Source organism: Penicillium manginii (genome assembly GCF_028828005.1).
Source record: "Penicillium manginii strain IBT 31320 chromosome Unknown utg000006l:1.0-4164085.0:1.0-4166146.0, whole genome shotgun sequence".
Classification (NCBI taxonomy): domain Eukaryota; kingdom Fungi; phylum Ascomycota; class Eurotiomycetes; order Eurotiales; family Aspergillaceae; genus Penicillium; species Penicillium manginii.
In genome coordinates, this window is record NW_026643107.1 from 2950592 (window position 1) to 2977478 (window position 26887).

Consider the following 26887-nt stretch of genomic DNA (forward strand, 5'->3'; position numbering starts at 1 on the left):
CTTCCAGGGGAATTGACAGAAAAGCCGCGCTTGGTATGTACTCCCTAGTAAGGTCTGGCTGATATTATGTGAAATAAAGAGTGAAGTGGCAGGCGATGAGGTCAGGATAGATCTCAAGGGAACTTCTTCAGCCGTGCCGATCACGAATAGTAATCTCAGCGTCACGATCTGTTTCTGTTGGGATGCGTGCGGACCGAGGTTACCAATACCTTGCATATGATGTTTAGTCATGTGACCACTTATTCAGACTCCAGTAGTTCAAACAAGTTCGGGAGCCATATCATGACGTACTAGGTATACTTATATACTCTGTGAATCAAAGGGCGCTCATTGTGAAAAGTGTAGAAAGGTTGAATACCAAGGTTAACTCAGAAATACAGTAGTCAACTTTCTTCTGTTGATACCGGGACTCAACATAGTGGTGTTATCACGTGACTCGATCCAGGATATAGTTGACCAGGAGTAACCTAGTTAATATGGTTTGTATACCTACCAGATAGATACTACTAATGGTACGGATCTTGGTTAATTAAGTGTTAAATCGAGGGTTAGTCCATGGATGCTTCAAGTTTACTTGGGTGGGTGACTACTACTAGTATCTAGGACAAATTACCAGAGTATCTCTGGCTCGACACTGAGGTTACCTAAGTATGCTTATCATCGATATGAAAAGTTGGTCAATACTAGTTACCACCTGGACTAGCGCATTCTGGGAAGAACGCAAGTTTCTCGAATGTTACCAAATTTCCCGATAAAGTTAGTCTCATCCAAACGCTCCATCGATTGATCTATACACGACCACGGACCATTCCGAGGATCTTGCACCCCGAGCGATCGATTGCCTTGAGATAGCCTCTCAATAATCTATGAAATAACAAATAAGATACCAAATAGAGAAATAATGAAGCGATTGGACCATTTCTCACTAAATCACCTGACTGCGTTTTGGCCCCATTTTGGGGGCCTGGAGGCGCGGCTTCGCCTCGCCGGTGCAATCTGTCTTTTCACATACACAGCAAACGAATCTCAAATTGCAAGTCATTATTACGATTCAGGGGATTCGGTTTCGATATATCCGACCAAGTACTTCTTGTCGAACACGCGACTGTGCATATTGGTTTTAATTTTCCGAAACCTCTCAGCCGCAAAGCGTGGGGGCTGAAATCAATTGAGAAGATCGCGCCCAATTTTCCGTCCCATTTTGATTTCCCGCACTTGAATTCATTATGGCTGTCCAACCCGGTGGCAAAGATACGCTCATTTTGCCTTCAGGGCGCACGCTTGCATGGACCGTATATGGCGGTGATCTTCAAGCAAATGAAGATCAAGAGCCTCCTGCTGTTGTCTTCTACTTCCACGGATTCCCTGGCTGTTCGAGTGAAGCCAGCCAAATTGAACCCGAAATTCTTGAGCAGCGCAATACTCGCATAATCAGTGTTGACCGGCCTGGTTTTGGCAACTCGACACACTATGCTGAGCGTCGCATACTGGACTGGCCAAATGACGTCTTAGCCATCGCCGATCATCTGCATATCCCGCATTTCTACGTTTTGGGCTTATCGGGCGGAGGCCCCTACGCTCTTGCATGCGCGCACGCTATTCCTCGCATAACCGGTGATGATTTCGATGAAACGTCAAATGGACGTCTCCTTGGTGTTTCAATCGTGTGCGGCGCCTACCCTTCCACACTTAATGCAAATGGGATGATGACTGAATTGCGGATGCTACTTGCTGCCGGCGCATGGCTACCGAGATTTGCTACAGGGAGTCTGTTTGATTGGGTTATTGGTCGTGCTGCGCGAGACCCCGACCCGAAAGTTCTTGAGAAGGCAATGGATGCCGCAATTATGAAGAGGCCCGGGACAGAAAAGACCGCTTGGACGAAGCCGAGAATCAAGGCCGCGGGTTTGGATTCCACGCGCGGTGCCTTTCAGAATGGGGGAGCCGGATCGGCGACGGAGCTCATGCTTTTGAACGATTGGGGATTTGAGCTTGATGATGTCGACGGAAGAGGTATTCGCTTATGGCATGGCAAGCTTGACCGGAATGTTCCAATTGGAATGGCGGAGCAGGCTGCAGAATTATTACCCGGCGCCGAAACACACTTCTGTGATGAAACTGGTCATCTAGATATGATTTTCCATGCAGAGGAAATTTTGGATAACCTCTTAGGCAGGGAAAGCCATGATGATGAGTGAGCAGCAGCAAATATGTGCTACCTTTTGTGTATTAATGAATATATTCCCGCATAATGACTTATTTGAAGCATTTCATCTATATGATCCATGGATATCACTTCAGATTCAAGTTCAAGCACAACTTCCAACTTGAAGGTTGTTGACCTGGTGTGACATACTCACACTTAAGCGCACCTTTCGTTTGATCCATTGATGCTTCGGCTACTTCCGTGTATTCCTCGAGCGGGCTTCAATGGTCTCAAGCTAAAGCTCGATTATTTGCGCTACCAAGAGAAAGCGAACTTTAGTACCGATCGCGCCTGATGTGGGTAAATTTCGAGGATCTCCACCACCCGTTTGCGCAGATCGTCCCTTTGACATTTCCAACAGCCGAAGAGTGGAACATCGATGTCCATTTCTAGGACTGAGAAGGGACGAAACTCATTGACCAAAATTTGCAATATACTGCGACAGCTACTAGTAGGTAGCTATTTCACGTTGAGCCGCCGAGGTCAGCTAGCCTTCCTGGGTCTCGAGAATGCATGAGTAAATCAGTATCACTCATCCTACTACTTATAGTATCCGAGAAGTTCTCGAATTCAGCTCTTGGGATATTCATGGCTCCCGTGACTCGTTTGGTGGATTGAATCCCACGTTTTGCCTGACAGCTCATCGGCTCACCTAGCGTGCTTTAGCTCGGCAACGGCTTGAGCGTCGCGTCAAATTGGTCCACTTAATTAGAATTGGCCACTTTTAGATTGGTTACTGATACTCGCATGATTCAGGTAGTTAGACTGCTTTCATGGGCTTTCGAGCCTCACTGGCCGACCCCTTTCTTTAGAAATGTGATCTGACATTGACTTGCTTCTGGGAATAACCATCCGAAACATTCTCCTCCACGACAACGCCCATTATGGCTGCTAACTTTCCAACCGCAGTAGTTGTTGCCATAGGCATTTTGACACTGTTATACATCAGCACGAGGCGTGTAAGAAAGGCTAGCAAAGACGTCAAATCTCGACCCCTCCTCAAACTTCCCCTCATCGGAGACCTGCATCGCTCCCCCATAGAAAAGCCACTACTTGAATGGGACTCATGGGCGAAAGAAAATGGTCCGATTGCGGTTCCCAAGCTATTTGGTATAATTCCCATTGTTGTTCTCAACTCGTTCGAGGCCGTGACGGAATTGTTCAGTCGTCGCAGCCAGTGGTATAGTAACCGCCCAGCTTCGGTGAGCATGGAGATGATTACAGGGGCATCACCAGGACAGTCAAAATTCACTTTGATGCATGACTACGATGATCACCTCAAATTACACCACCGCGTCCTCGCGCCTAGTCTCGGTGCCCCTGCTGCCCCAAATTACCAGCCATTGATTGAACTGGAATCAAAGCAGCTGTTGTTTGACATTTGCAATCATTTATCAGAAGGCACTAGCTTGACCAGTACAGACAAGATATACCCGATGTTAGAGCGAGCGCAGTCCAGCATTATCCTAGCGCTTCATTATGGCCTTCGGATCCCACGCTTCGAGGAGGACATTCTCCATGAAGTGATCGATATTCAGTCCAAGGTGACCCATCTGGCTGCCAATCCTGCCCTGCCGGATATTATCCCGCCTCTACGACTCTTACCGACTTTCTTGTCTCCCTGGAAACGTGCCGCAGACGAGCTATATTCCACCCAGGTTGATTTATACATGCGCTTGTTTCGCCATGGCAGAGATGCTGATGGCTGGAATGCCACTAAACAGGCTATCTTGACGGCGGAAAAGCACGCACCCAGTGGCATCCCGGATCTTGATCTTGCTTTCACTCTTGCAACTTCGATTCAAGGCGGGATGGAGACATCACCACGTCAAATATTATGGCTATTCATTGCAGCACTGCACCAGCCCTTGTTTATGGCTAAAGCCCATGATATTCTCGACAAAGTTGTCGGCCGCAACCGTTTGCCTGGGTTTTCCGACCGCTCAAATCTTGCTTACATTGATGCTGTTGCCCACGAGTTGTTTCGCTGGCGTCCTATCTCACCGGGATCCATTCCTCGTAGGGCAGATCGTGATGATGAATTTCAAGGCGTGAAAATAAAGAAAGACGTCACGATTATGGCCAATGCATGGGCTATCGGTCGTGACGAACAGGTATTTGATCCCGAGCTTGGAGATACTCAGGAATTTATCCCGGAGCGATGGCTTCTAGAAGATGGCAATGGGACAGCACGGCTGCGAGCAGATCTCCCATTGCCTGTATTTGGTCAGGGTAGACGTATGTGCCAAGGCAAAAGGGTTGCCACGGATGGGACCTTTCTGCAAATTGCTTCTCTTCTTTGGGCATTTGATATCGAGCCAGTTGAGGGAGAAGAAGTTGATCCATGGGCGATGGTCGTGGCGGGGTTCATGACAATGCCGAGAGAACTGGAATTCAAACTCAAACCGAGAGGCGACTGGGTGGTGGACACTATCAAAAAGGAATGGGCTGCCGCAGAGAAAGGTATTGGAAAGGTCATGAGTGTCAAGCGAGATGTCGAAAATTGAACATGTTTTCAACAAAGATCAAAATCTACTTGGTGTTTCTTGTATAGTTCCTTTTGCGGATCAAAATGATATTGTTTCTAATCATAATTTCCGGGCTAGTACATCGTGCTGAGTGATATATGCCATACTAGTATGTTGAGAACTTCAGGTTTGAACTCATTAACCTCTTCCCCGAAGACGAATCCACTCATGGGAGCATTGTTTGTGGCAATTTGAAGGCCTGAGTTTTGACTGCCGAAAGTGACATTGACTACGGGTGTAGCCTGTGACTTTGCTGCTTCTTGAATTTTGGCCAAAAGTTCCCCCAAGAGCTTTTGTGATGCTTCTAGGTATCTTTGCTCTTCCTGGAGATTTTTGGCTGTCTCCTTAGGCTCGGGGTCTTGTATACTCAGATCTTCCAGCTGGAGCTCCACTTGTCTTTGCTGCTGAACTGCATTTCGATTTGCGGCTCTCAGCTCATCTTCCTTTGAAGATAGTGCTCTTCGAATTTCTTGCGTCATCTGAGTATGATGGAATGAGCTGTATCTGTATTGTCATGTCGTAAATTAGCATATCCGCTTATGAACTTGAACGAGATCATTTTATGAATGGATGTCTCACAGTGTCGCTGTACTAACAACCGAGGTTATATTAACCTGGCAGTTATGGAGTTTGCCCTGTATGGATTTGATATGGTCTTGTTTCCAAAATCCAATAGTCGATCTATCTCTCCATGAAAGCTTTGTGTCTTGAGAATGTCGGGTCCATCGCTGGAGGTCTGATCGAAATTCGTCACAGGCTGTGGAGCAGACTTTAACCGTCGATCTAATGTTGTCTTCCACATTTGAACCAAGAGCCTCCAGGTCTTCGGGCTCGATATCCTGAAGAGACGAAAGAGCTCCGTCGACCAAAAAAAGATCATTCTTGAGATCCTCCAAATTCTCCGGGGCGTCCTTTATATCCTGCAAATCCCGGAGAAGTAATCTCATACCGTGTAGAGCAGGTATAACGACACCAGCAATACTGGCAGTCAGACTCAGGGGGTCGGTCATGATATTAAATCGTGATTCGTGAGGAATCTATTAGAGAAGAGGTGTTGCGAAAGAATACGAGTTTGGATGCGCGTCAGCCCCGTTAGCGCGGGGCACAGCCAGCGAGCGCATGGTTGGCCAGCTGCGTAGTCTCACCTAGTCTGCCGTCGCAGCCTGCGCAGCCGCCCAGGTGAATGAATCAACATCGCAAAAATGGCTTCCACGATTAATTTTGGTCAACTAAATGCCGGAATCCAGATCGGGGTCAGTAATGCTCTCATCAATAATATCCAGTTGCTATCCGGTAAGTCAACTCCCAGGTATCTTGTAGTGCCTGTAGATGATGATGACGGGGCGAGGCTAATTCCCCACATCGCGGCTCCAGAGCGCCCTGAAACACCTTCCGAGCCTCTTTCCACAGTTCTTTTTCTTCTTGACACAGATTTTGTCGATCGCGGAACTCTTCTCGAGAAAGTCGAGGAGAAATGTATTGTGCGACCATCGAGGCTGGCTCTCGTTGGGATCGGCGGTGTTGGGTGGAATAGCCACGAAACGTTACTTAAATGAACAATGCTGACAGCAACGTAGAAAGTCTCAACTAGCCATCGAATACTCCTATCGCGTCCGTGAGCGGTCACCGAATACCTTGGTATTATGGGTTCACGCGAGTAGCGTAGCCCGGCTCGAACAAAGTTACGGGGCGATCGTCTATCAAGCCAAAATCCCTGGCTATCAGAACCCAACAGTCAGCGTTGTATCATTAGTCACGGACTGGCTACAAGCCGAAAAGCGAGAATGGATTTTGATTCTCGATAATGTTGACGACGATCAGCTTTTTCACGAGCCGGAAAAGAACCAGACAGCGCATCAACAAAAGCCTCTTGGCTTTCTTCCTTGCAGCTCAAATGGCCCAATAATCATGACAACTCGAAGTAGAGGAATGTCTCTCAGCTTTGTCGACGAACGCGATTTATTCGAGGTGAATCCCATGGATAGTCACGATGCTTCAGCTTTGATGAACCTCAAACTCGAGCACCAAACAGGGCAGGGCATTGCCACCCAGGACGATATCATGAAATTGACGGAGGCTCTTGAAATTATGCCGCTGGCCATTGTACAAGCAGCAGCCTATATAAGACACCCAGCTTCCCGTTGTTCCATCGCTCAATATCTCGAAGATTTTCAAAGTAGCGATGCTCAAAAATTGGAACTTCTTGATTACGACGTATGTAATATCCATCGAGATATGGATGCCAAAAACTCGATTTTAGTAACCTGGTCATTGTCATTTGAGCGTATTCGGCAAACGCGGCAATCTGCTGCAGATCTGCTCTCTCTGATGAGTCTCTTTGATCGACAGGGAATTCCAGAGTCAGTCCTCCAGAAACAAATACCCCAGGAACAGACACTACGCAAAAGAGAAAGCGGAAAATCGGAGAATGGCCCAAATCAAAGTTTTACAGTGGAAAGTCACCCTCCATAGTCCAGATGGGCTCCCTTGGAGGTGTCAAGGGAGTGGCGCCACCGACGCTGTTTTTGATATTCAGCGCGACATCATGATGCCGAGAGACTATTGCTTGGTTTCAGTAAGCAAAGACTCAACGACCTTTGAGATGCATTGACTGGTACAACTATCACTACATAAATGGCTCTCAGTCAAGGGTGAAATTAAAAAATGGAAAATTGTGCTTGTGGAGAAGTTAAACAGCCTTTTTCCTCGGGTGTATAGAGGTGATAATTCAAGTCGGCCCTTGTGTCGGGATGTACTCCCTCATGTTCAATCCGCCTTGTCACAAATACCTCTGTCAAAGCTTTGCTTTATCCAGTTGGGCTTCACTTCTTCATAAAGCGATTCGATATGGACTTTATTCCGACGAACTTTCTCGTCTAGGCGATATGGCTATGGAAGCCATGAAAGCCGAGGAAGAATTTCTTGGAGAGTTGGATTATGAAGCTGCGTTTCTGCTAACTGCGATTCACCAGAACATGGCAAAAAGTCATAGACATGATCGAGAGACTGTATAAAGACATGAAGAAAAGATATGGAAGAGAGCACATTGATACACTTTCTCTTATGAAGGCTCTGGCCGATGCATACCTACAAAAGGGCCGATTCCAGGAAGCCGAAGCATTGCATCTCAAGGTGCTTCGGATCGGAAAAAGAAAATTCGGTCACGATAATCTTTCTGTTGCTGAAAGTGTGGAGGGGTTAGCAGGGACCTATCGTCATTCACGCTATCAAGAAGCCGTCGCCCTTGCGATGAATGTCATTGAGATTTTCAAGAAACAACTTGGCCCGGAGGATCCAGACACTCTTGCTACCGCAAGGCGCATGGTGGATCACTTCCCTGATTCTCGTCTATTAGAAGTAGCCAAGTCTCTCGGAATGAGGCATTTGAGGTTTGCAAAAAGACCCTAGGACCTCAACATCCTAAAACTCTCAATAGTGCAGAATACCTGTCCATGACACACCATATGATGGGAAAATATGAAGAGGCGGAAACGCTTGCCTGTCAAGTGCTCGAGACGCATCGAAGAATATACGGGTCTGACCATCCGGAGACTACCAGATATGCCGAAAACCTATCCTTGATTAATCTTCACATTAGGAAATATCAAGAGACTGAAGACCTAACTCGTAAATTACTCGATAAAAAAACGAAAAATTTGGGGAACTGCGCACCTCAACGTTCTGAAATGCAGAGCAAGCTTATCTGACATTTTGGCCAAAATGGGTCGGTATCAAGAATCCGAAGCCATTAAATGCCAGGTTATTGAGGGCTTCACATAAATCGTGGGGCCTTTAGGCCAAGTCACAATCGGTTCTATTTTGGGGCTGTCAATTCTATACATTGAGATGAAAGAGTTTCAAAAACCTTGTCGCTCTTGTATCAAATACACGAGGCGACGAGCATCAGCTCTAGTGCAGAACATCTAATAGCACTAATCTCTCTGTTACTTTTATCTCTGAGCTTAAAAAAAATGAGCAAGATCCAGAAGCTTTGGACAGGATGATAGAGTATCGAGATAGAAATGCCAAAGTTTTGGGTGTTGACCATCCCGATACCAAGGAAGCATCCAGAAAAATACAGATGTGGCAAACTCAGGTCTTGGATAACTAGGTATTGGGGTTGCACCGGCGGAGAACGATGCTACATAATCAGAGAAATGGTTTACCAGGCAATGCTGTCACGGTGAGAACAAACCCCAGTCCAATTTTGTCACATGTAGTATACAAACGCAAGTGAAACTAAATTTACGCCTTCAAGTTGCGACGGCACATCATTATCCTCGAAAGCTCAGAATCCATCAAGAGCCGCACTATCCGTCACATTTCATCAATTTCAGGTTCATGTTCAGACTCGAGGGCCTCATCTCGAGCTGTTGCCTCCTTCTTTTGCTTTGTCTCCTTCGCCACGCCACCTGCTTCCTTCCCCCACAGACTGTCATAAATATCGGCCTTATGCTGCTCGGTAGTACCCTGAAAGCCGAATGTTATCACTTGCTGATAATAATCAACGTAATTGAACGCAGACGAACCTGGTCACTTGTGGCAGCTTGTTTTTTGTCGAGATCTGGCTTCAAAGGAGATCCTTCGTAGTCATCGGGGAATGTAGTATTAATGAAAACTAATCAGGCATTAGTCTTATATGTGATATCGAGGGTTGGTTTCTGAGCATACATTCTTCGTTGCCCTTGACGTTGGGAAAGTGTTTCTCATGGATAGATGCCTGTGCCAATCTGCTGATGCGGACGGCTGATGGCCGTGTGAGTTGACGTTTGATTAGAGTAGAGTACATGATGGAAGTATTGCTATCAAGTAGTAGATGAAATTATCGTGGGCTGCCAGTGGTTAAAATGTACTAGTTCTAGGTGAGAGATTCATACTAGTAGTAGACCCCGGGGTCTAGAGATCATTTTAATAAAGCTTAGCTCTTAAGCTGCGGGGTCATGATGATGTCAATCATCTGACAATCGAGGGCAAAATAGACATCCTAATGAAACCCAGACAAATCGTCGGGTCCTGAAAGTCATTGAAGCCACGAAACAGGGCATTGGTTGGCTGTATCAACCTGGAAGCACGCTGTGGAGGTGGCGATAGCCGCGCAGTTATTCCATGGTACCTCCCAGAGAGCTCATAGGTCGTGTGACTTTTCCCGAGATCTAGAACACCAATCTTTGTACAGTAAATACTTTATATTATATTTCCAAGCATCTTGATCGGCGATCGGCGATGATCTATATATACAAAACTCCGGCATTGCATGGCCCATGAAGCGAGTGTGTCGTTAAAATCCCCCATAATTCCTTGAAATGCGCCGTGGGAAAGAGAAATCAAAATTTACAGCCCAAGTCAATGCTAAGACTCCCAATCCATAGCTCGCATCAGCAAGAAGGTCTCCGCGCTCAATCCCCTTTGGACCTTCTTGCCATTCTCTTCCGTGAAGAACTCCGGCTCGAAGTCGCTCGCCTTGGCCCATTCCTGAATTAAACGGCGCCAATAGCAGACCTCGGCTGCTTGGGTGAGGTAGCGCTCGCGGAACGTTTCCACGCTATTATCGGCTATGCGCTGGGCGTCTTTGTCGTGCTTGCGCAGCCATTTCATCCTCTTCTCAAGGTTGGACCAGTCGCGGTCGACCTCGACAAAGTTCTGCTGGGAACCGGAAGATCGCAAAAGGTGTGAGTGATGTTGGATCCAGTCTAGCTTGTGCGAGACGATCACACTGCGGCACATTTGGAGATATTTGAGATGACCGGAGTTAGTGTTTTCTTCCGTTTGGGCGAGGTATTTGTAGTCGCAGAATTCCGGCATGGTTCGGTATTCGTCTTGCATGGTTTGCTGACCGTCCTGGTCGAGAGATTTGACGTCCGCCCAGGGTTTCTTCTGAGTCACGCTGATGAGCTTGTTACGGATCTCATGGCCTAGGCTCAATGTGCCCCGCCATAATAATTTGTCGTTTTTCTTCGACCAGGTCATTCCTTCTTTCTCGGCGTCCTCGACGTCCATGAGGATTTCCTTGATCGAACCAGCTTTGATCTCTGGCCAGGACCAGAACCCGAAATCAGGGACCAGCCATACCAGTTCGTCCTCGGGGCGGCGGGTGTACCCCCATTGGGCGGCGTTGTCAATATGATCGTCGGTGTTGAAAGCGAATTCGATATTGGGGAGAGGTTCGGGCGAGGTGAGGATTGCCCGGTTGATGGCGGAAAGCGTCGCAATCTCACGCGACCAGACGGCGCCTTCTTTAGCGATTACATATAGCTGTCGGAAGAACCGGTTAGATCTGGGAGGAGGTTATTTCGAAGTGTGTCAGCCCAGTCACTCACCTGCTGGTCATAAATCATAGCACGGATGTATCCATTCCGCGGGGGGACCGAGTCGATTTCTCCGAGGGTAATCGGACGGTCGGCGCGCGCAGCACCGGCACGCTCGAGATCGGCAAAGAGATCGGGGAAGGCCAAGTCACACTGACCCTGGGTCAGGAGCAGGTTATCCCGATCGCGCTCATACCGCCAAGCACCATCGAAGCTGTGTTGGCTTTGTGGTTGGGTGAGGGGAGTTCTGGTAGGTTGGACGGTGGATCGGGGGCGCGGTCTGATGTAGAGAAAAAAGCCCAGGACTAGCAAGAGACACGGTATGGTCACCAGCAATTGACGTTTAACAAGCAGCATACTTCCATCTGTGCCCTAACCGATAAGGGATGGGAGGCAGGGACATGGTGGTAAGAGGAAAAGGGAAAGGGAAAAGGGAGGGAAGAAAAAGGCCGGGCGGACTGGGGTTGCCCTGAGGGTGCACTGCCTGGTGTAGTTTAGTGAGGAACTAGCACTTTCTGGTTTATTACTCCGCACTCTCCGGTAGAACCAGGAAATTTAATGGAGGTGGGGGCTGAATTCTTTTAGGACCATTCCCGCATTTTGATGACCTTTGTGGCGCAGGGTGTGATTACGAGAGAGTACGAAGTATGCGGAGTGTGGAGAAGAGTGTAGAGTGTGAGGGTATCAAATAGTTTCTGTCTATATTGGTAGGATAATGCTATTAGTTAGTCTATGGGACTAGAGTACCAATAATGCAATAGCTGATACGATATACTAGTAATTAAGTTATTAAATAACTAAGTAACTAAGTAACCAAGTAACTAAAAATAGCTGAGCCGCATCTTCTTAGCACGTGCATCAAAGTTCAGGGTTCACGTATCAACTACATTCAGCCTCTTCTCTTACTCCACATAACCCTGCTTAAATGGCTCCTGCATTCATGGGTTATCGACCAATTTACTAGAAAATCGCCATGCAATTCGGCGGACTCGACACTCCCCGCGAGCAATTCAACGGACTACTCGAGATGAAGAAACTCCATCGTCCCAACCGCCGACACGTCGCCGCCAACTCCTCCAAATCAAACATCTCCCCGATAGGCACCCCCCCACCCAGCTAGCAGATAATGGTGCAGATCGAACTCCGGCGCCCGAGCCGGAAACACTTCAAAACTAACCGCATCCGACGCAACAGCCGCAAAATGATTATCCCATATAAACCGAAGCACCCGCTCGCTCTGCTCAATGCCCGCATGCTGCGGCATCGACTGCTCACTATACGCCTGTCGCTCATGAGCTGACATGGCCGCCCACGTCCCCGGCAGTCCGACGCGCAGGAAGAAGATATCGCCATGCTGGAAGGTGATATTGGACTCGGCCGCGATCTCGAGGACTTCGTCTAGGGAAATCGTCTGGCGGGTGAGTGCATTCAGAGGGATTCCTTTCTTCTCTGCGTATGAGACGTAGTCGATTAGTACTCCACGACCTGCGATGCCTCGCTTGGCCCAGAATCCGATTCCGATGCGGGGGGGAGTCGGTGTCTTTGATTTCCTCGGCCGTCGTGCCGCCGTGGAAGACTCGACGTTCGGGATTTTCGGGCGTGGGCGCCGGCTGATTGTGGTGACGGAATCCGTCCCATTGGGACGATTGTTGCGGGTTGAAGTGATACTCGTCGTCGAAGGCGACGCCCTCGGCTACCCACTTGATGCGGTGCTCAAAGGGCTTGCGACCGAATCCTATATTCATTGTATCGGCCATCAGCATGCATTCGTTCATTCTCCAGGGCTTCTAACACGCGCTTAATTTATCTCTAAAGCAGTTCATTGTAGCCCTATATATGACTGGTAGTTATTAGGTTGGGAATGTACCTGGCGGGGTCAAGTTCTCAATGTCCCAATTCAAGCACACCCGTTCACCTGTCTGGATCTGCGTACGCGCTGCGTCGGCTACAACATCGGGCGTGAGTAGACGCAGCATTCCTAGTCCTTCCTCCTCTGATCCCGCAGGCGCAGGCCAATAACGGCGCTTGTCAGGAAGGTCATCGAATTTGGGAAGACCAGCCATAGTGATGGTGATAGATCGATGCGAGGAAATGAATGCGGGGAAGTTGTGATTGGTACAACTAGCAGTATCCCAACTTGGGCTTAGGGGCTAAGCTATGGGAGACGTAGGAAGTGGTCAATTATCAAGAATTGATTTTAGCTACACTTCTAGCAATTCTAGGGATGGGGCACGGCTAAATACAACGGTTCCCCCACGTCGGAGCAAGTCCGTTGACGTGGACATGACCCTCCCCCGCAGCCCGCTTCGTAGGTCCAGCCACGTCACTGGGATTTAAGATATGTGGGCACAGCTCAGTTACGGGATCTTAAAGGGGCAAGTAAGCGATAGCCCTGCATGAGGTGTGTATCCACTGTGCGACCAGTTCAAGACCAAGCATTTCTGGCTACCCAATCTATAGTAAGCGGACGATAGCGTCCACATCAAGCATATGCTTGTAAATCAACGGCGCTCTATAGTCGCAATCCTACCATTGTTTCAGCCTCCCAAACTTACCAATATTCCATACACAATTTGGACAGAGGCACAGGAAAAGATAGACATGAACTCTTTTATTACATCTTAGCAGTCATGATGAGAAGTCAATGCCGACGCTATAACATAATCTACCCCGGGGGAAAAAATAACAAGCGGCATGTTCCCTATGAGGGAACAGCCTAGCAACCAATTAGAAATTTACAAGTCATCCAGGTCGTCGTCGTTCGTCTTCGAGCCACGGCTGGGCAGGTCAGACATCTCATACTCTTCCTTGCGGCCTGAAGAACCAGCCCGGTCCGAGGCTGACATGGCCATCGCCTGCCGACCGGTGTCAGAAGACTCGAGGAAATCGCGCAGGCGACGTTTGCCTTCTTCGAGAGCTTGCTGCGATGCTGCCTCGGTCATCTTCAAGATAGGACCCCACAGATTGAGTTGGTAGGTGACATAGGCACCAACGGCGCACACAAAGAGCAAGAAGAAATAGGCGGGGTTACGGAGAACTAGAGCGAAAGAGGGTCAGTATGGGTAAAAGGATACATGGGACGAATCCAACTTACCAGCAATAATCTCGTTCCATCCCAATGCCAGCAGAATACCATAAAAGTACAACGGCACTTGAGTCATGCCACCGATGGCACTCCGCTTGGCTTCGACGTATACTCCATCGGCGGCTTTCTTGAAGCGAACGGTGAGTTCCTGACGCTTGGAATCACCCACAATCGTCATCTCTTCCTCCAGACTCTTGCCTTCATCCTCATCCACACCGCCAATAGGAGCCAGGTCCTCTTCATCAGCAGGAGATGCCGTGCTTGGGGTGTGGCCAATCCAGCGATCCAGTGGCGGGACAGCAGAGGTCTCGGCAAGGCGGAAACGCGAGAGAAGAGGAATCAAGGTAAGGGTGGACTCGCGGGCACGAGTATAGATACCCTCAATGTCGTCTGTCGGACGCCAGATGCGTGGCACGCCGTCATCATCATATCGGAACTTGTCCTCAAAGTTCTCTCGCAGCTTGAGAAGCAAGTTACCCTCGATCATCTCCTCGTCAATCTTTGCACGCAGTACGCCCCAAGACTTACGGCGCAGACGCCACAGGCCAACATCGACCTCTTCCAGACTGGCGTCGAAGCTGCTGGCGCGATCCGTGAATCTTCGCTCCGCATCCAGGACAGTTTCCACGAACACATTCCAGATACGATCCCAGAATGCTTTCTCGGTGGGCTTCTCCCCATCTTCGGGAGCGCCACCGCCGGCGCGACCAGAGCCAAGTCCATTGAATTCGACTCCCACGGATTCACCCAGGCGAGACTGCACCCAGCGCTCGACACGGCTAGCGAGGCGTCGCATCTCATCGCGTCGAAGACGAGCGCTGACTTCGGAAAGTTCCTTCTCATAGAGTTTCAGCTCTTGCTTGTAGTTGCTCCACGAGGTATTCTCCACCACAGTTGAACGGGCAACAGCCTCAAATTTCTCGAGGGAAACCTTGGTCTCCTCGTTGACAATCTCCGCAAAGTCATAGTTGCCGCCCTTCTTCTGACCAGACTTGACAGCGTTCGTCACGGCATCGCTGAAATCACGAATACCAGACTTGTGCGCAGCGGAAATCTGGCCGTGGAAAAGGGCCTTCAGACGGGTATCAACCTTGCCCTCCAGTTCGGCCTTCTTGCGCTGGTAGACACCCTTGTGGTACCGGCTAGCTTCAGTCTCAAATCCCTTGACTGTCTTGGATCGTGCTGTCCGCATCGCCACACCCAGACCGCCAAGCACTTCTGGGGCTCCCAGGCGCACTGCCTCGTTTTGCTTGTCCTCAAAAGCGATGATAGCCTCATCGAATCCAATCATAACCTCGCGCAATATCTCGTCGCAGCGGAATTGAGCAAGCAGCTCCTGCTGGGTGGGTAGATCAAGATCCTTGTTATTGACAATCTGGTCCCAAACGCCCTCCGCGTAGTGCGAGAAGCCATCTGCCGGGATGCGCCGGTGATATTCAGGCAAGAAGACACCCCCTTCCGAGAATTCGCCCTTGAGCGCATCCCTCTTGGGATCACGGTGCCCTTCGCGGAAACGCAGTCCTAGCTTCTTGGCCTCTGATACGAACTGGTCCGGTTGGTAGCCTTTGTGCGGGAGCCCGTAGAATTGGAAATCAAAGTAATCGTGGATTGTGGACCTTTCCAATCCAGCGGGTTTGGAAATAGTGTCCCAGAGTCGTGAGAGGTCTTCCAGTAATGTCTTTTGGAGGTTCTTGAGCGGGGTGGTACCGATGAAATCACGAATAACGAAGAATAGTAGGGATCGGTGGGTGGTGCTATGGATCCATTAGTACGCAGCGCACATCGAGAGGGGTCAAGGTTATCCGCATACTGTTTATCCTTTAAGAACAATTGCAGGTTCACCTCAAAGACGGTCTTCAGCAGGCCCATGTTGGCACCCTGGTACAACCCCACCTGGTGCTCCCAAATATTCACAATGAGAACCTCACTCGTCGCAAGCGCGAAGAGAGCACTCTTGCGCTCAAAATCCTGGTCCTCGCCTCTCTCGCGACCATCAGTACCTTCCACGTCCATCACCAGAATATTATCCGCCATCCGCGGGCCATCGGCTGTTGCGGACTTGGCCTGCATCTTGTTCTTTGACAGCCAGATACCCTTGGTTGTTTGCCTGCGCTCTGTCTCGGACATGACGGAGAATTGCGTGCCGAAAAGCTGGTTGAGAAGAGTGGACTTTCCGGTGGACTGCGATCCAAACACGGAGATGAGGTGATAGTTGAAGCCGGCGGCGGTTACATCTTCGAGGGCGAGGTACTTGGATAAGTTGGGACTATAGGATAGGCGGTTAGCAAGAAGAGTCGCAAGCCGCGAGCTCTTTGAGCTTGCAATGGATATGTCGGAAGACGGGTGTCGCCATACTTGAACTCCTTATCCCCGTCAATCGCTTGCACGCCATGCTCATAGGAGGCGGCATCGCCCTGGTCGGCAACAGTCGCAAAGTGGCCGTTTGCCATTATAGGGGGCGCAGTTGGTGTCCTACCCAGTCCCGAGGGGCGTTCAGTCATTGTGATGGTTATCGCACTCTGAGGTAGTGGTGGGGACAGATCACCGTAGGAAGGTGGCGAGAGGAGAGAGTGCGGGAACTAGGAGGTTGGGGAAGATGTGGAGCATGCACGGAATACTCGCGGGTCCGATGCAAATGAAAGTATGTACTCCTTAAAAAAAAGCAGCACAAGACAATTTGAACGATCACAAGGCCGTTGCACGAGGATCGAAAGGTCCGAGGTCTGATGGGTTGCTGGGGGAAAACAAGTCTTACATAACCCCTGCATGATCGCCGGCGTTTCCACTGTTGACAGCGTATAGACTACTACCTAAACGACTCCATCTACCTAGGTATATCACGAAGAATTCTCATTATCTATGCTTTATAATATGTAACATCTACATGGCTTCAGTTCATTCAGTGAGAAAAAATTACACAAATTCTATACTATACAGACCATGGGTAGAAGCATGCCCAGCCGCTCTAACTAAACCAATCCAGATTCCATCCATGGTCCAATCCCAAATCAACATTAGGAGCTGGCCACGAGATTTGACCAAGATCATCGAATAGCCCAGTGAATGCATTGAGCTCTGGGCCTGGGAAATCCGACGTTACGACACCGTCTCCTGGTAGAGCCTCGGGCGGACAGTCTATCCCCAGAGCGCTTGGGACTGGCATATTGACACCAAACGTGTCCGACTGACACGTAGACATCCCCTCTGGATCAGATAGTGGCGGAGTGTACAGCTGGTCCGGCGGTGGTTTGGTTGCTAGGCTCTCTGGTGATGGACCGCTCACGACATCACCCTGAAGCCCGTCAACATGCCGAGGGAACTTGGTTCCAGCACCCACGGTGATGGTTCCAAAGTAAGGCACTGTAATCTTGCAGGTTATAGGGGAGAATTCTCGCACTTGCGACCTTGTACGGTAGATCTCCCCCAGGATATTGGAGGATTCTGCTGCCACGGAGCCACCCTTTTCTTGCCTCGCTTGGTGAAGAATATCGACCACTTCCCCTACTAATTTCCAGTCGGATTCATCTTCTTCTTTATTGTGTTCCGGATATTCATCAGAATCACCATACAAATGTACAATGAGCAGCATTCCCATCGTGAATGCAAGGAAATCAATCATTTTGCATAGATATGATCGAGTCATCGCTCGCAGCACCTTGTAGAGCGCCAGTGCCTCGCGCGCGGATTCGATTGCCATTCGTTGGGAGAAGGCAAATCGTGGTTCATATGGGTATTTCAGCATGAGGGGCAAATGCAAAAGCGCTCGTAATACCTTTGGCATGAACTGCAAGGGAATTCGCGCATGGAACTGTTCTTGTCGCTCATCGGGCCCAAGCTCGACGCCAAAGAAACTGCTAGGCATCGATTTCCATGCGTTATCAAGCTCAGAATCCAGTTTGAGAGTAGTCTCAAGGCACATATCGGCTGGGTTCTGGTTGCGGTCAACCATGTGTCCGCAGATTACACCGATCCGAAATAGGTACTCTTCAGCCGGCGCATTAGGTCCATCCTTCAGGCGTTGCTCAATTTGGGGTAAGAAATTCGCTTCAGCCACTCCGTAAGGTAGTCCAAGAATCAGACTGAGCGACCTATCTGAACAATTTAAGGAACACCATATCTTCTGTCGTCTCGCGAAGAGGGTGTCTCGCGGGCTGCGAGTTCGAGTTGACAGATGCATACCAGCCAAGTGGGCAAATTCAATAGCCCTACGAGTAACCAGCCACGCCTTTCGAAGACGACCTTCGTTCAAATGAAATTTGGCCACAAGCATTTGACACTCGATTCCCGGTAGCGTTGCTGCGAAGTCATCATCACGGACGACTAAGCGATCCACAGCTCCTGTCAAACGAGTTGAGAATTCTTCTGGTTCAATCGGTACAAGCAGACTATCAAAGTCAAAACTTTTCGGAGATTGAAGAGCACTCATGCAGAGGCAGACAATTGCCTTCCCTATGTCGGCAGGGGCCACGAGACTTCCGCAGGAGTCCCATTTGTGATCAAAAATGCTTTGTATTTCGGGGAAGCTTTCCTCCCAGACACACCAGAGTTTCGAACCCTCATTGATTATCTTCCATATGTCCTTCTGGGGCGGCAGCAAGGATAAGAGTTCAGCCCGCACGGCGCGGGCCTTTGGTGACATGTCCTTGATTCCGGCGAACTGATCATTGCTAGATAGGTCTTCCTGTCGACTGACAAGATAATTGTCGAAAAGCTGCATGACCGGGGCATTTTGTATCTGAATGCTCGACGGACCAAGTTTGTCCGACTCGACCGAAGCGGGAGACGTATTACCGATTGTGGGGTTATCAGCTATATTGTATAAAGTCAGCGTGAGTTCCCTTAGGAATGTACTTCAGCTTATGCAATGGACTTCTTATCTGCTGCTTACCCGGTGAACTAACAGCAGGGCTTTGCTGATCCAATCGTTTAACCAGGCCCTGCACTACATTCTCCAACTGAGCCACCCGCTCCCGGAGACTATAACGCTGCTCTCCCCGTTCAGACCCTGGTGCTTTACTCCGGTCATCTTCATCATGTTCCTGGTCGACACATTTGGACCCCCGAAAACGACATTCGTTGCAGACATTAGGGTGATCGGCAATGTAAGTACAGCGGATCTTCCGACGTCGACCTACGTTAGAAATCAATATAGGAAAAGCAAGCAAGCGCCACGAGAACACTCCGAACATACATTCAATGCAGCTTTTCGTTCCCTTTCGCATTCTCTTCCGAGGCGGACCGTATGTATCTGACCAAGAGCTCATGACAGCTGTTCTTATTCTGACAAAGAGTGGTTAACCAAATCGTCTGTCTATGCCAGGCCTAGAAGCAACAAATGAACACTATGCTAGTCCACACGATGAGGGGTATGAGTGGGCCACTCGGGTCATCGGACAAATGGATTTAAAGACTTGAAGGGTTATGTGAGAGGAGACGAAGCGAACGGGGAACTTTTTTTCGGAGGATAATTGACAAGGCAGCAAGTCTTACGAAGCCATAGTCCTAGGGGCGACCCCATGCGGATTTACCACTTGAGGTGCGTGTTGATAAGGTGGCATGATAACGTACAGAGTATACAAGCCCAGCTCTTCCCAATGACTACTAACCGCGAATACTAGGTATGATTTGCGAAAATAACATTGGATTAAAGTGAGCTGAGAATATTGCCCAATCAGAAATAAATTGACCTAAATTTCAACCACTAGAATCGCTATAAACTTGAACTTTAGATGCTCTAAATGAAATGAGATGCCAGGGTGATAAGGTATCTAGTAGTTTGTACATGCCTAGCTACAGGCTGCTAACAAAAGCTTCACTCCTTATGATCCAGATTCACCCTGACCAGCTCAATATTTTGTCTTCGGATATGTAAATGACATTTTGGTTGGGCAAATTCCTGTTCGGTTCTCCCAATTGTCGGCGTAGATATACATGGCTGTCAAATAGGCGCACGAGCTTTCTCACACTAACACCACGCCCGGACGAGCCGGCTGGTCCGGACTCCACACATTTCGTCCGCCTATTTCGTCCGAACGGCCGAACTCCATGTACGTGTGGACAGTTCACATACAATCACGGGAAAGACATCATGTAATTACTAATTAGTCACCTCCACTAATTACTGATAAACTTTGACATGTTCGAAGGTGGGAGTTAAATTTTATTTTGAATACATTTCCACAGGGTGAGGGGAGAAGATACAACAGGCGACATCTCCAATAGAGAAGTACATGAACAAGATTCAAACGAAAAACTCCGGATTACCCCTGGAACCCTTGTGGCTGATCGATGATCCCGCGCTGTGAATAATAGGTGGCAGACAAACAAGAAAGAAAAAGGGGTGTCATAATACAGGTCGGACAGAGGTTTTCTGGCCGATTATTATTGCGAGCCATCGGGCTCCTTACTCCTCGATCACACGGGTGATCAGACCAGTGGCAACGGTACGGCCACCCTCACGGATGTTGAAGCGCTGACCGGCCTCGGCGGCGACGGGACGGTGAGTCGAGAGAACCATCTCGACGTTGTCACCGGGCTGGACACGGGTAGACTGGTCCTCACCGGGGAAGGTAAGGTCACCGGGCTCATCGGCGGTACGGAGGTAGACCTGGGGGCGGTAGTTGCTGCCGAAACCAGTGCGGCGACCACCCTCAGCCTCAGTCAGAACGTACATGGAGACCAGGAACTTCTGGGCGGCCTTGGTGCTGCCGGGAACGGCAACAACCATACCGCGGCGAATGTCCTCGCGCTTGATACCACGGAGGAGCAGGCCAGAGTTGTCACCGGCACGGGACTCATCGCAAGACTTCTTGAAGGTCTCGATATCGGTGACCTTGGTCTTGATGGGGGCCTCGCCACCACCGACAATCTCAACCTCGGTATCCTTCTTCAGGAGACCACGCTCAACACGACCAGAGACAACGGTACCACGGCCGGGAATGGAGAAGACTTCCTCAATGGACATGAGGAAGGGCTTGTCCATGTCACGCTCGGGGGTGGGAATCCAGGTATCAACAGCCTTCATCAGGTCATCAATACGCTCGGTACCAATGTCAGGGCGGCGGTCCTCGAGGGCGCAGAGGGCAGAGCCGAAGACAATAGGGGTCTCCTCACCCTCGAAGCCGTAGGTGGAGAGCAGCTCGCGCATCTCAAGCTCGACGAGCTCCAGCATCTCAGGGTCATCGACGGCATCAACCTTGTTAACGAAAACAACGAGCTTCTGGACACCGACCTGACGGGCAAGCAGCAAGTGCTCACGGGTCTGGGGCCTAATGAGAAGAAAAGGATGTTAGTGTGCAGTTCCACTGGAAGAATTGATCAATGGTCATCCATACATCTGACCGTCGGAGGCAGCGACGACAACGATAGCGCCGTCCATGTTGGCAGCACCAGTAATCATGTTCTTAATGTAATCGGCGTGACCGGGGCAGTCGACGTGAGCATAGTGGCGATCCTCGGTCTGAAACTCGATGTGGGCGGAGGAGATGGTGATACCACGCTTGCGCTCCTCGGGGGCCTTGTCAATGGCATTGTAATCGAGGAAGCTGGCCAGGCCCTTGGAGGCTTGGTGCTTGGTGATAGCGGCAGTCAGGGTGGTCTATGGATGAGGGAGGTCATTGTCAGATGGTATACATGGGATCACGATGGAATTGCATCTTACCTTGCCGTGATCGACGTGACCGATGGTACCAATGTTAACATGGGGCTTAGTACGCTCGAAAGCAGTAGCCAGTCCACGAGCAGCCAGCTTGTCGCTGGTGAAGACGTGGTGAACCGGGTTGGCGGCGCGCGGGCGCAGCAGGGAGGAGCGGCTGGTGCGCGCCAGGAGGTTAATGGAACGGGAAAACGACATCTTTGCGATATGGGAAGCCACAAGAACAACCAAATGAAAAAGCGCGGATGGAATCAAGAAACACGATGGTCAAACTTCGGGGGAGAATCAACACCCAATTTTCCGGTCAAAACCGGAAAAACCTTAGTCACCCGCTGGTCACTCGTGGCCAATCAGAAGTCACGAATTGCGGAGGTCCGCTGTCAGGAGTACTACTCGTGTTGGCTACCTATACTATATAGTAATGGTAATAGTAATAGTAATGGATTGGTCATGGTAGATGATCCAATGCACTGCCAACGGCCATGTATCTACACAGTTGTTAGCTTCTAGACTGATATTGTTTGATGAGTCTACACAACAGCTCCCGAAGCACTGGTGACCTTATTGGAAGTACTATCAGTAGTATGGGTATGTCGACCAAGTTTGGATCATAAAGGTCTCCTGCTAGTGGCTCAAGCCGAGACTTCTAAGCTGGATAATATGCCATAATGCAGTTATACAACGATCGCTATGTACAGAAGGCGCCTGAATCATCACCAATTGAAAAGACCCCATACTTTCTTCTCTTAAAGATGATGGAGAAGATTCTTTCAAATTCATTTTTCCTTGGTCACAGTGAGGATGACATGCTTTCCCGGCTCTCCCTCCATTGGCTTGATCTGGGTACCCCCCGCCTCTCGAATGGTATCCATCACAGACTGCATGACGTTTTTGATTTCGTCCACCGTCGCCGATCGCTTGTGCTTCTTGCGGGTGAGGATGACTTCCACCTTCCGTCCTTTGTCCAAAAAGGTTGCCAATTGCTTTAAACGATGCTGCAAATCGTGTGCATCAATAGCCCAGTTCAGTTCGACCTGTTTCGTAGACTGAGCTGCCGATTTGGCGGCCTTGATTTTGGCCTTCTCGCTTTCCCTATACTCTTTCTTATTCAAGATCTTGCAAATAGGCGGTTTGCTCGGTCCAGCAGCAGCGGCTACTTGAATACAGAAGAACTTGTTGCGATCGAATGAGGCAAGGACGTCGAGGAGCTTTTGAGGTTCATCAAGGTTTCCTTCCTCGTTGACCACTTGCACCCATGCAGATCTAATTGATTCGTCTTTGATCAAGGTCGAAGCTGGTGTAGTAACTTTGGGACCGGCGAGGTTTCGAGATAACTGAAAGTTTCGAAGTTGCAGACTATTCTTATACAGTCTAGGCTGCTGCAAAATCCCCGTTCTCGACGTGCGGAGAGGTGTGAAGAAGGTATGGCGCAACGCCTGCGCAGTCGACGCGAGGCCGCGAGTGTGGTTCATGTTGACGGGAGCAGAGGAGGACGAAGGATCAACCGTATAAGAAAGTCTCCGGTTGTCGTTAAAGGAGGGATCGGATGGGAGGGAATGCAGTGGTGGGTTGACCAAAGAGCAGAGGTGAGGAGAAGCTCCAACGGGGTCCAGGGTTTATGGGGAAGACCGGATCGAGTAAGAGCGACGCCACACTTGCGCCACACCAAACATTTGGTCTCCTTTCCTCCTGCAGCATCTAATTTCCGGCTTCTCCTGATTCTTTTCTTTTCTTTTCTTCCCTTCAACTTCCCCATCGTGCCTTATTGGAGTCGGTTTGTTCGGTTCAATGTCGTTGGTTCCTTTGATTTCGTTTACTTAACCCTTCCGATCGTTAAATCCTGACCCGCCCGGCCACTTCGCCACCTGTCGTTTCTTCCGCTTATCTCTCCGAGATTGCTCGTATGTCGACTGGAGTTGACAGCCAACAACCCTCTAATATCCCAATTCAGAATCTGGGTGCCCGTCAACGTTCCGTCTCGCAGAGCCACGGTTCTCTGCTCCCGCAATCCGTCCAACACCTCGATCAAAAATCCGGCAACATGGTTTCTCAAAGCCAAAGATCCCGGTGGTTGAAAACCGGTGCCATTGTCGGCTTCATTTTCATGGTGCTCTTGTGGCTCTCGCCATCTAAGCCATCCAGTTATGCCAGTCACGCCGGAGGTATACGAACTCCCATCACCAATAATTTACACGCACTGTGACTAATCCCAACTTTCTCTCGATCTATAGGCAAATCCGCCTCCGGTGTGGAGACCAAGTGTACAAAGCCTCACGATTCTTCCAAGCCTCTGATTCAGTATGCCCTCATGATCGACGCTGGCAGCACTGGTTCCCGCATCCACGTCTATCGTTTCAACAACTGCGGACCCACTCCCGAACTTGAGAACGAGATCTTTGAGCAAACCGCAAAGAAGGAGGGCGGTAGCTCCGGTCTGAGCTCTTATAACGAGGATGCCGAGGGTGCTGCCAAGAGTCTGGATCCTCTTATGGAAGTCGCAATGACCAATGTCCCTGCCGAGTACAAGTCGTGTACCCCCGTCGCCGTCAAGGCCACCGCTGGTCTGCGTCTCTTGGGTGCCGATAAGAGCAAGAACATTCTGGAGGCTGTGCGCAACCGTCTGGAGACGGTCTATCCGTTCCCAGTTGTTTCTCGGGAGAAGGGTGGTGTTGAGATCATGGATGGCTCCGACGAGGGTGTCTATGCCTGGATCACTACCAACTATCTTCTTGGTAAGATCGGTGGCCCTGACGAGAACCCAACTGCTGCTGTCTTCGATCTTGGCGGTGGTTCCACTCAGATCGTTTTCCAGCCCACTTTTGAGAAGAGCAAGGCTGGTGGTATGCCCGAGCACTTGGCAGAGGGCGACCACAAGTACGAGTTGAAGTTTGGTGGTCACGAGTTTGATCTCTACCAGCACTCCCACCTTGGCTACGGTCTGATGTCTGCTCGCAATTCCATTAACCTTCTGGTTTTGGAGGCTATGATTGCTAAGAACCCCAAGGACCTGTCCTGGCTGAAGAGCCCCATCTCCAACCCTTGCATTCAACCTAACATGGAGAAGGAGGTTGAAATCAAGTTGCCCGCGGATCACTCTCTGGGCAAGTCGATCAAAGTTATCATGGCTGGCCCGAAGGAGACGACCGCTGCTCCCCAGTGCCGTGCCCTTACTGAGAAGATCTTGAAGAAGGACGCCGATTGTACTTTGGCTCCCTGCTCCTTCAACGGTGTTCACCAACCTTCCCTAGAAAAGACATTTGCCCGCGAGGATGTGTACATCTTCTCTTACTTCTTCGACCGCACCGATCCCTTGGGAATGCCCTCGTCTTTCACTCTTGACGAGCTCCACAAGCTCACTGCCAACGTTTGTGGTGGCGAGGAGCACTGGAGTGTCTTTGCCGGTGTCGAGAACGCCCTGTCCGAGCTCCGTGGTCGTCCGGATTGGTGCATGGACCTCAACTTCATGTTGAGTCTGCTGCACACTGGTTACGAGATGCCCATGTCCCGCGAAGTCAAGATTGCGAAGAAGATCAAGGGTAACGAGCTGGGCTGGTGCCTTGGAGCTAGGTAAGCCGAGAACGTTTCGTCTTGTCATGAATAAAATGCTAATTTTTCCTTTTCTTATAGCTTGCCTCTTCTGAGCCAGGAGTCCGGCTGGACTTGCCGCATCAAGGAGGTTTCCTAGATCCTGGATCGACATCAGGGTCCCTTTTTTACCAAATTTTAATCATATGGCTCAGCCATAGTATGTGATGGGTCCATGCATATAAATAGATACTCGATACGTTTGTTTTTCGTTTAATTCTTTATTGTTGTCAAGGTTTAACTAGAATTTTTGGAGGCTTTGGCGGATGCATCAAAATGTACGAATCTTCATGTCTTTTCCATTAATGTCTTCGAGTTTGTAGAGGTCTGCAATAATATAACCCCGGTATATGCATAGGTAGATGCAATTTGAATGCAATGTAGATCGTTAGACAACATATACCCTACTCCTTCATTTCCTCGATAGATGGCTTCTCTGTCTCTGCCTTCTTGCCTCCCATGAGCATATCCAGAATATCAGGTTTTTCCTTATGTTGCTTTGTTTCCGCGGAAACATCGGAGTTCTCATCGTCACTCTCATCTTCACTCGACGAATCCTGACCATCCGCGCGCTTCTCCTTCAGCACTCCTAATCCAAGATTCTAAGAGCAGTTAGTAATCATTCTCAATTCAGATCCAAGAGGTCCAAAAAAAAGAAAAGATCCAACATACCATCTCTATGTAGTCCTTCTCATCATCTACAGAATCCAATACCATGGCATCACCCCTTCCGGCAGCAATTTCCTTCTCAAGCTCTTCATTCGCATTCTTCATTTGCGGCAAAAATGATGATAGGCGCGATAATAGGTCCGAACGACCCTCCATGCGGTGTATTTGCGGCTTCGGGCGTCCGGGGATACTGGGTATTGAGGTTCCGTTGGCGGTTGTGGTCTTGATAGAACTGGGCTTCGAGTCGATCGTCATCTCGTTGGTGTCATCGTCGGATTCCTCGTCCTCGCTCTCCTCTGAGGACGAGCCGGAGGATGAGGTGTAATCGTCATCGTTCACGGGAACAGCTGTCCGCACAGGGAGCTCTTGCTGGGGAAATTGATGTGTTGCGCTCATATTGTTTGGTTTCCAGTCTTTTTTGGTGACTGGTTATTCTGGTAGATCGTAATTTGCTTGGATCGTTGCGATTTAAGAGGACTGCGATGTGATGCGGATTTTATTCTGCGATCACAGGAGCTGCGGTCTGTTGTTGAGTGGCGGACGTTGTAGTGGTTCAAGGGTTCCCACAATAATCCAAGAATTTTTGAGGGTATATTGATAGCTTCGATTGCCTATTTTTGTTGCAGTGGTTCTCAAAAAAAAGAAAAAGTTGAGCACAGTCTGGATTATTGGAACTTTTTGGGCGGGTGGAGCAAGCCGATAACGATAAGGCGCGCGCTAAATTCCCAAGGGTTCCTAAAAGGTTCCAATTCCATGGGACGGGCCAACGTACTACTAGTAGTTTATAGTAACCTTTATGGAATGGTAAATGCAAAGGGCAAAAAATATCTCGGTATCACTTGGCTAGATTGCCAT

The 26887-nt window shown here is 49.4% G+C and overlaps 14 protein-coding genes across 14 annotated transcripts; 4 read left to right on the forward strand and 10 right to left on the reverse strand.

Annotated features, from left to right (window-relative positions):
- Positions 1 to 1226: 1226 nt before the first annotated feature.
- On the forward strand, positions 1227 to 2198 carry N7533_009472 (alpha/beta fold hydrolase; the record flags this gene model as incomplete). Its single annotated transcript, XM_057106122.1, has 1 exon — positions 1227 to 2198. The coding sequence occupies one exon, from the start codon at positions 1227 to 1229 to the stop codon at positions 2196 to 2198; it is 972 nt and encodes a 323-aa protein (XP_056957571.1).
- Positions 2199 to 3090: 892 nt separating this feature from the next.
- Positions 3091 to 4713, forward strand: N7533_009473 (cytochrome P450; the record flags this gene model as incomplete). The annotated part of the gene is made up of 1 exon (XM_057106123.1): positions 3091 to 4713. One exon carries the CDS (start codon positions 3091 to 3093, stop codon positions 4711 to 4713), a length of 1623 nt encoding a protein of 540 aa, XP_056957572.1.
- A 95-nt stretch (positions 4714 to 4808) lies between these two features.
- Positions 4809 to 5744, reverse strand: N7533_009474 (uncharacterized protein; the record flags this gene model as incomplete). Its single annotated transcript, XM_057106124.1, has 2 exons — positions 4809 to 5238; positions 5314 to 5744. The coding sequence occupies 2 exons, from the start codon at positions 5742 to 5744 to the stop codon at positions 4809 to 4811; spliced, it is 861 nt and encodes a 286-aa protein (XP_056957573.1).
- A 1984-nt stretch (positions 5745 to 7728) lies between these two features.
- Positions 7729 to 8142, forward strand: N7533_009475 (uncharacterized protein; the record flags this gene model as incomplete). Its single annotated transcript, XM_057106125.1, has 1 exon — positions 7729 to 8142. The coding sequence occupies one exon, from the start codon at positions 7729 to 7731 to the stop codon at positions 8140 to 8142; it is 414 nt and encodes a 137-aa protein (XP_056957574.1).
- Positions 8143 to 9051: 909 nt separating this feature from the next.
- On the reverse strand, positions 9052 to 9523 carry N7533_009476 (uncharacterized protein; the record flags this gene model as incomplete). The annotated part of the gene is made up of 3 exons (XM_057106126.1): positions 9052 to 9204; positions 9264 to 9352; positions 9406 to 9523. The coding sequence occupies 3 exons, from the start codon at positions 9521 to 9523 to the stop codon at positions 9052 to 9054; spliced, it is 360 nt and encodes a 119-aa protein (XP_056957575.1).
- A 560-nt stretch (positions 9524 to 10083) lies between these two features.
- Positions 10084 to 11442, reverse strand: N7533_009477 (CAZyme family GT90; the record flags this gene model as incomplete). Its single annotated transcript, XM_057106127.1, has 3 exons — positions 10084 to 10986; positions 11052 to 11319; positions 11399 to 11442. 3 exons carry the CDS (start codon positions 11440 to 11442, stop codon positions 10084 to 10086), a joined length of 1215 nt encoding a protein of 404 aa, XP_056957576.1.
- Positions 11443 to 12120: 678 nt separating this feature from the next.
- Positions 12121 to 12814, reverse strand: N7533_009478 (uncharacterized protein; the record flags this gene model as incomplete). The annotated part of the gene is made up of 2 exons (XM_057106128.1): positions 12121 to 12488; positions 12517 to 12814. 2 exons carry the CDS (start codon positions 12812 to 12814, stop codon positions 12121 to 12123), a joined length of 666 nt encoding a protein of 221 aa, XP_056957577.1.
- Positions 12815 to 12889: 75 nt separating this feature from the next.
- Positions 12890 to 13102, reverse strand: N7533_009479 (uncharacterized protein; the record flags this gene model as incomplete). Its single annotated transcript, XM_057106129.1, has 1 exon — positions 12890 to 13102. One exon carries the CDS (start codon positions 13100 to 13102, stop codon positions 12890 to 12892), a length of 213 nt encoding a protein of 70 aa, XP_056957578.1.
- A 672-nt stretch (positions 13103 to 13774) lies between these two features.
- On the reverse strand, positions 13775 to 16625 carry sey1 (dynamin-like GTPase SEY1; the record flags this gene model as incomplete). The annotated part of the gene is made up of 4 exons (XM_057106130.1): positions 13775 to 14076; positions 14134 to 15878; positions 15935 to 16390; positions 16480 to 16625. 4 exons carry the CDS (start codon positions 16623 to 16625, stop codon positions 13775 to 13777), a joined length of 2649 nt encoding a protein of 882 aa, XP_056957579.1.
- A 464-nt stretch (positions 16626 to 17089) lies between these two features.
- N7533_009481 (uncharacterized protein) lies at positions 17090 to 19388 on the reverse strand (the record flags this gene model as incomplete). The annotated part of the gene is made up of 2 exons (XM_057106131.1): positions 17090 to 18933; positions 19013 to 19388. 2 exons carry the CDS (start codon positions 19386 to 19388, stop codon positions 17090 to 17092), a joined length of 2220 nt encoding a protein of 739 aa, XP_056957580.1.
- Positions 19389 to 20527: 1139 nt separating this feature from the next.
- Positions 20528 to 21976, reverse strand: N7533_009482 (translation elongation factor Tu; the record flags this gene model as incomplete). The annotated part of the gene is made up of 3 exons (XM_057106132.1): positions 20528 to 21392; positions 21459 to 21721; positions 21785 to 21976. 3 exons carry the CDS (start codon positions 21974 to 21976, stop codon positions 20528 to 20530), a joined length of 1320 nt encoding a protein of 439 aa, XP_056957581.1.
- A 578-nt stretch (positions 21977 to 22554) lies between these two features.
- On the reverse strand, positions 22555 to 23250 carry N7533_009483 (putative translation initiation factor IF3; the record flags this gene model as incomplete). The annotated part of the gene is made up of 1 exon (XM_057106133.1): positions 22555 to 23250. One exon carries the CDS (start codon positions 23248 to 23250, stop codon positions 22555 to 22557), a length of 696 nt encoding a protein of 231 aa, XP_056957582.1.
- Positions 23251 to 23681: 431 nt separating this feature from the next.
- N7533_009484 (guanosine diphosphatase) lies at positions 23682 to 25463 on the forward strand (the record flags this gene model as incomplete). The annotated part of the gene is made up of 3 exons (XM_057106134.1): positions 23682 to 23940; positions 24010 to 25345; positions 25406 to 25463. The coding sequence occupies 3 exons, from the start codon at positions 23682 to 23684 to the stop codon at positions 25461 to 25463; spliced, it is 1653 nt and encodes a 550-aa protein (XP_056957583.1).
- Positions 25464 to 25767: 304 nt separating this feature from the next.
- Positions 25768 to 26428, reverse strand: N7533_009485 (NOPCHAP1/New4 family protein; the record flags this gene model as incomplete). Its single annotated transcript, XM_057106135.1, has 2 exons — positions 25768 to 25965; positions 26036 to 26428. 2 exons carry the CDS (start codon positions 26426 to 26428, stop codon positions 25768 to 25770), a joined length of 591 nt encoding a protein of 196 aa, XP_056957584.1.
- Between the last annotated feature and the right edge of the window lie 459 nt (positions 26429 to 26887).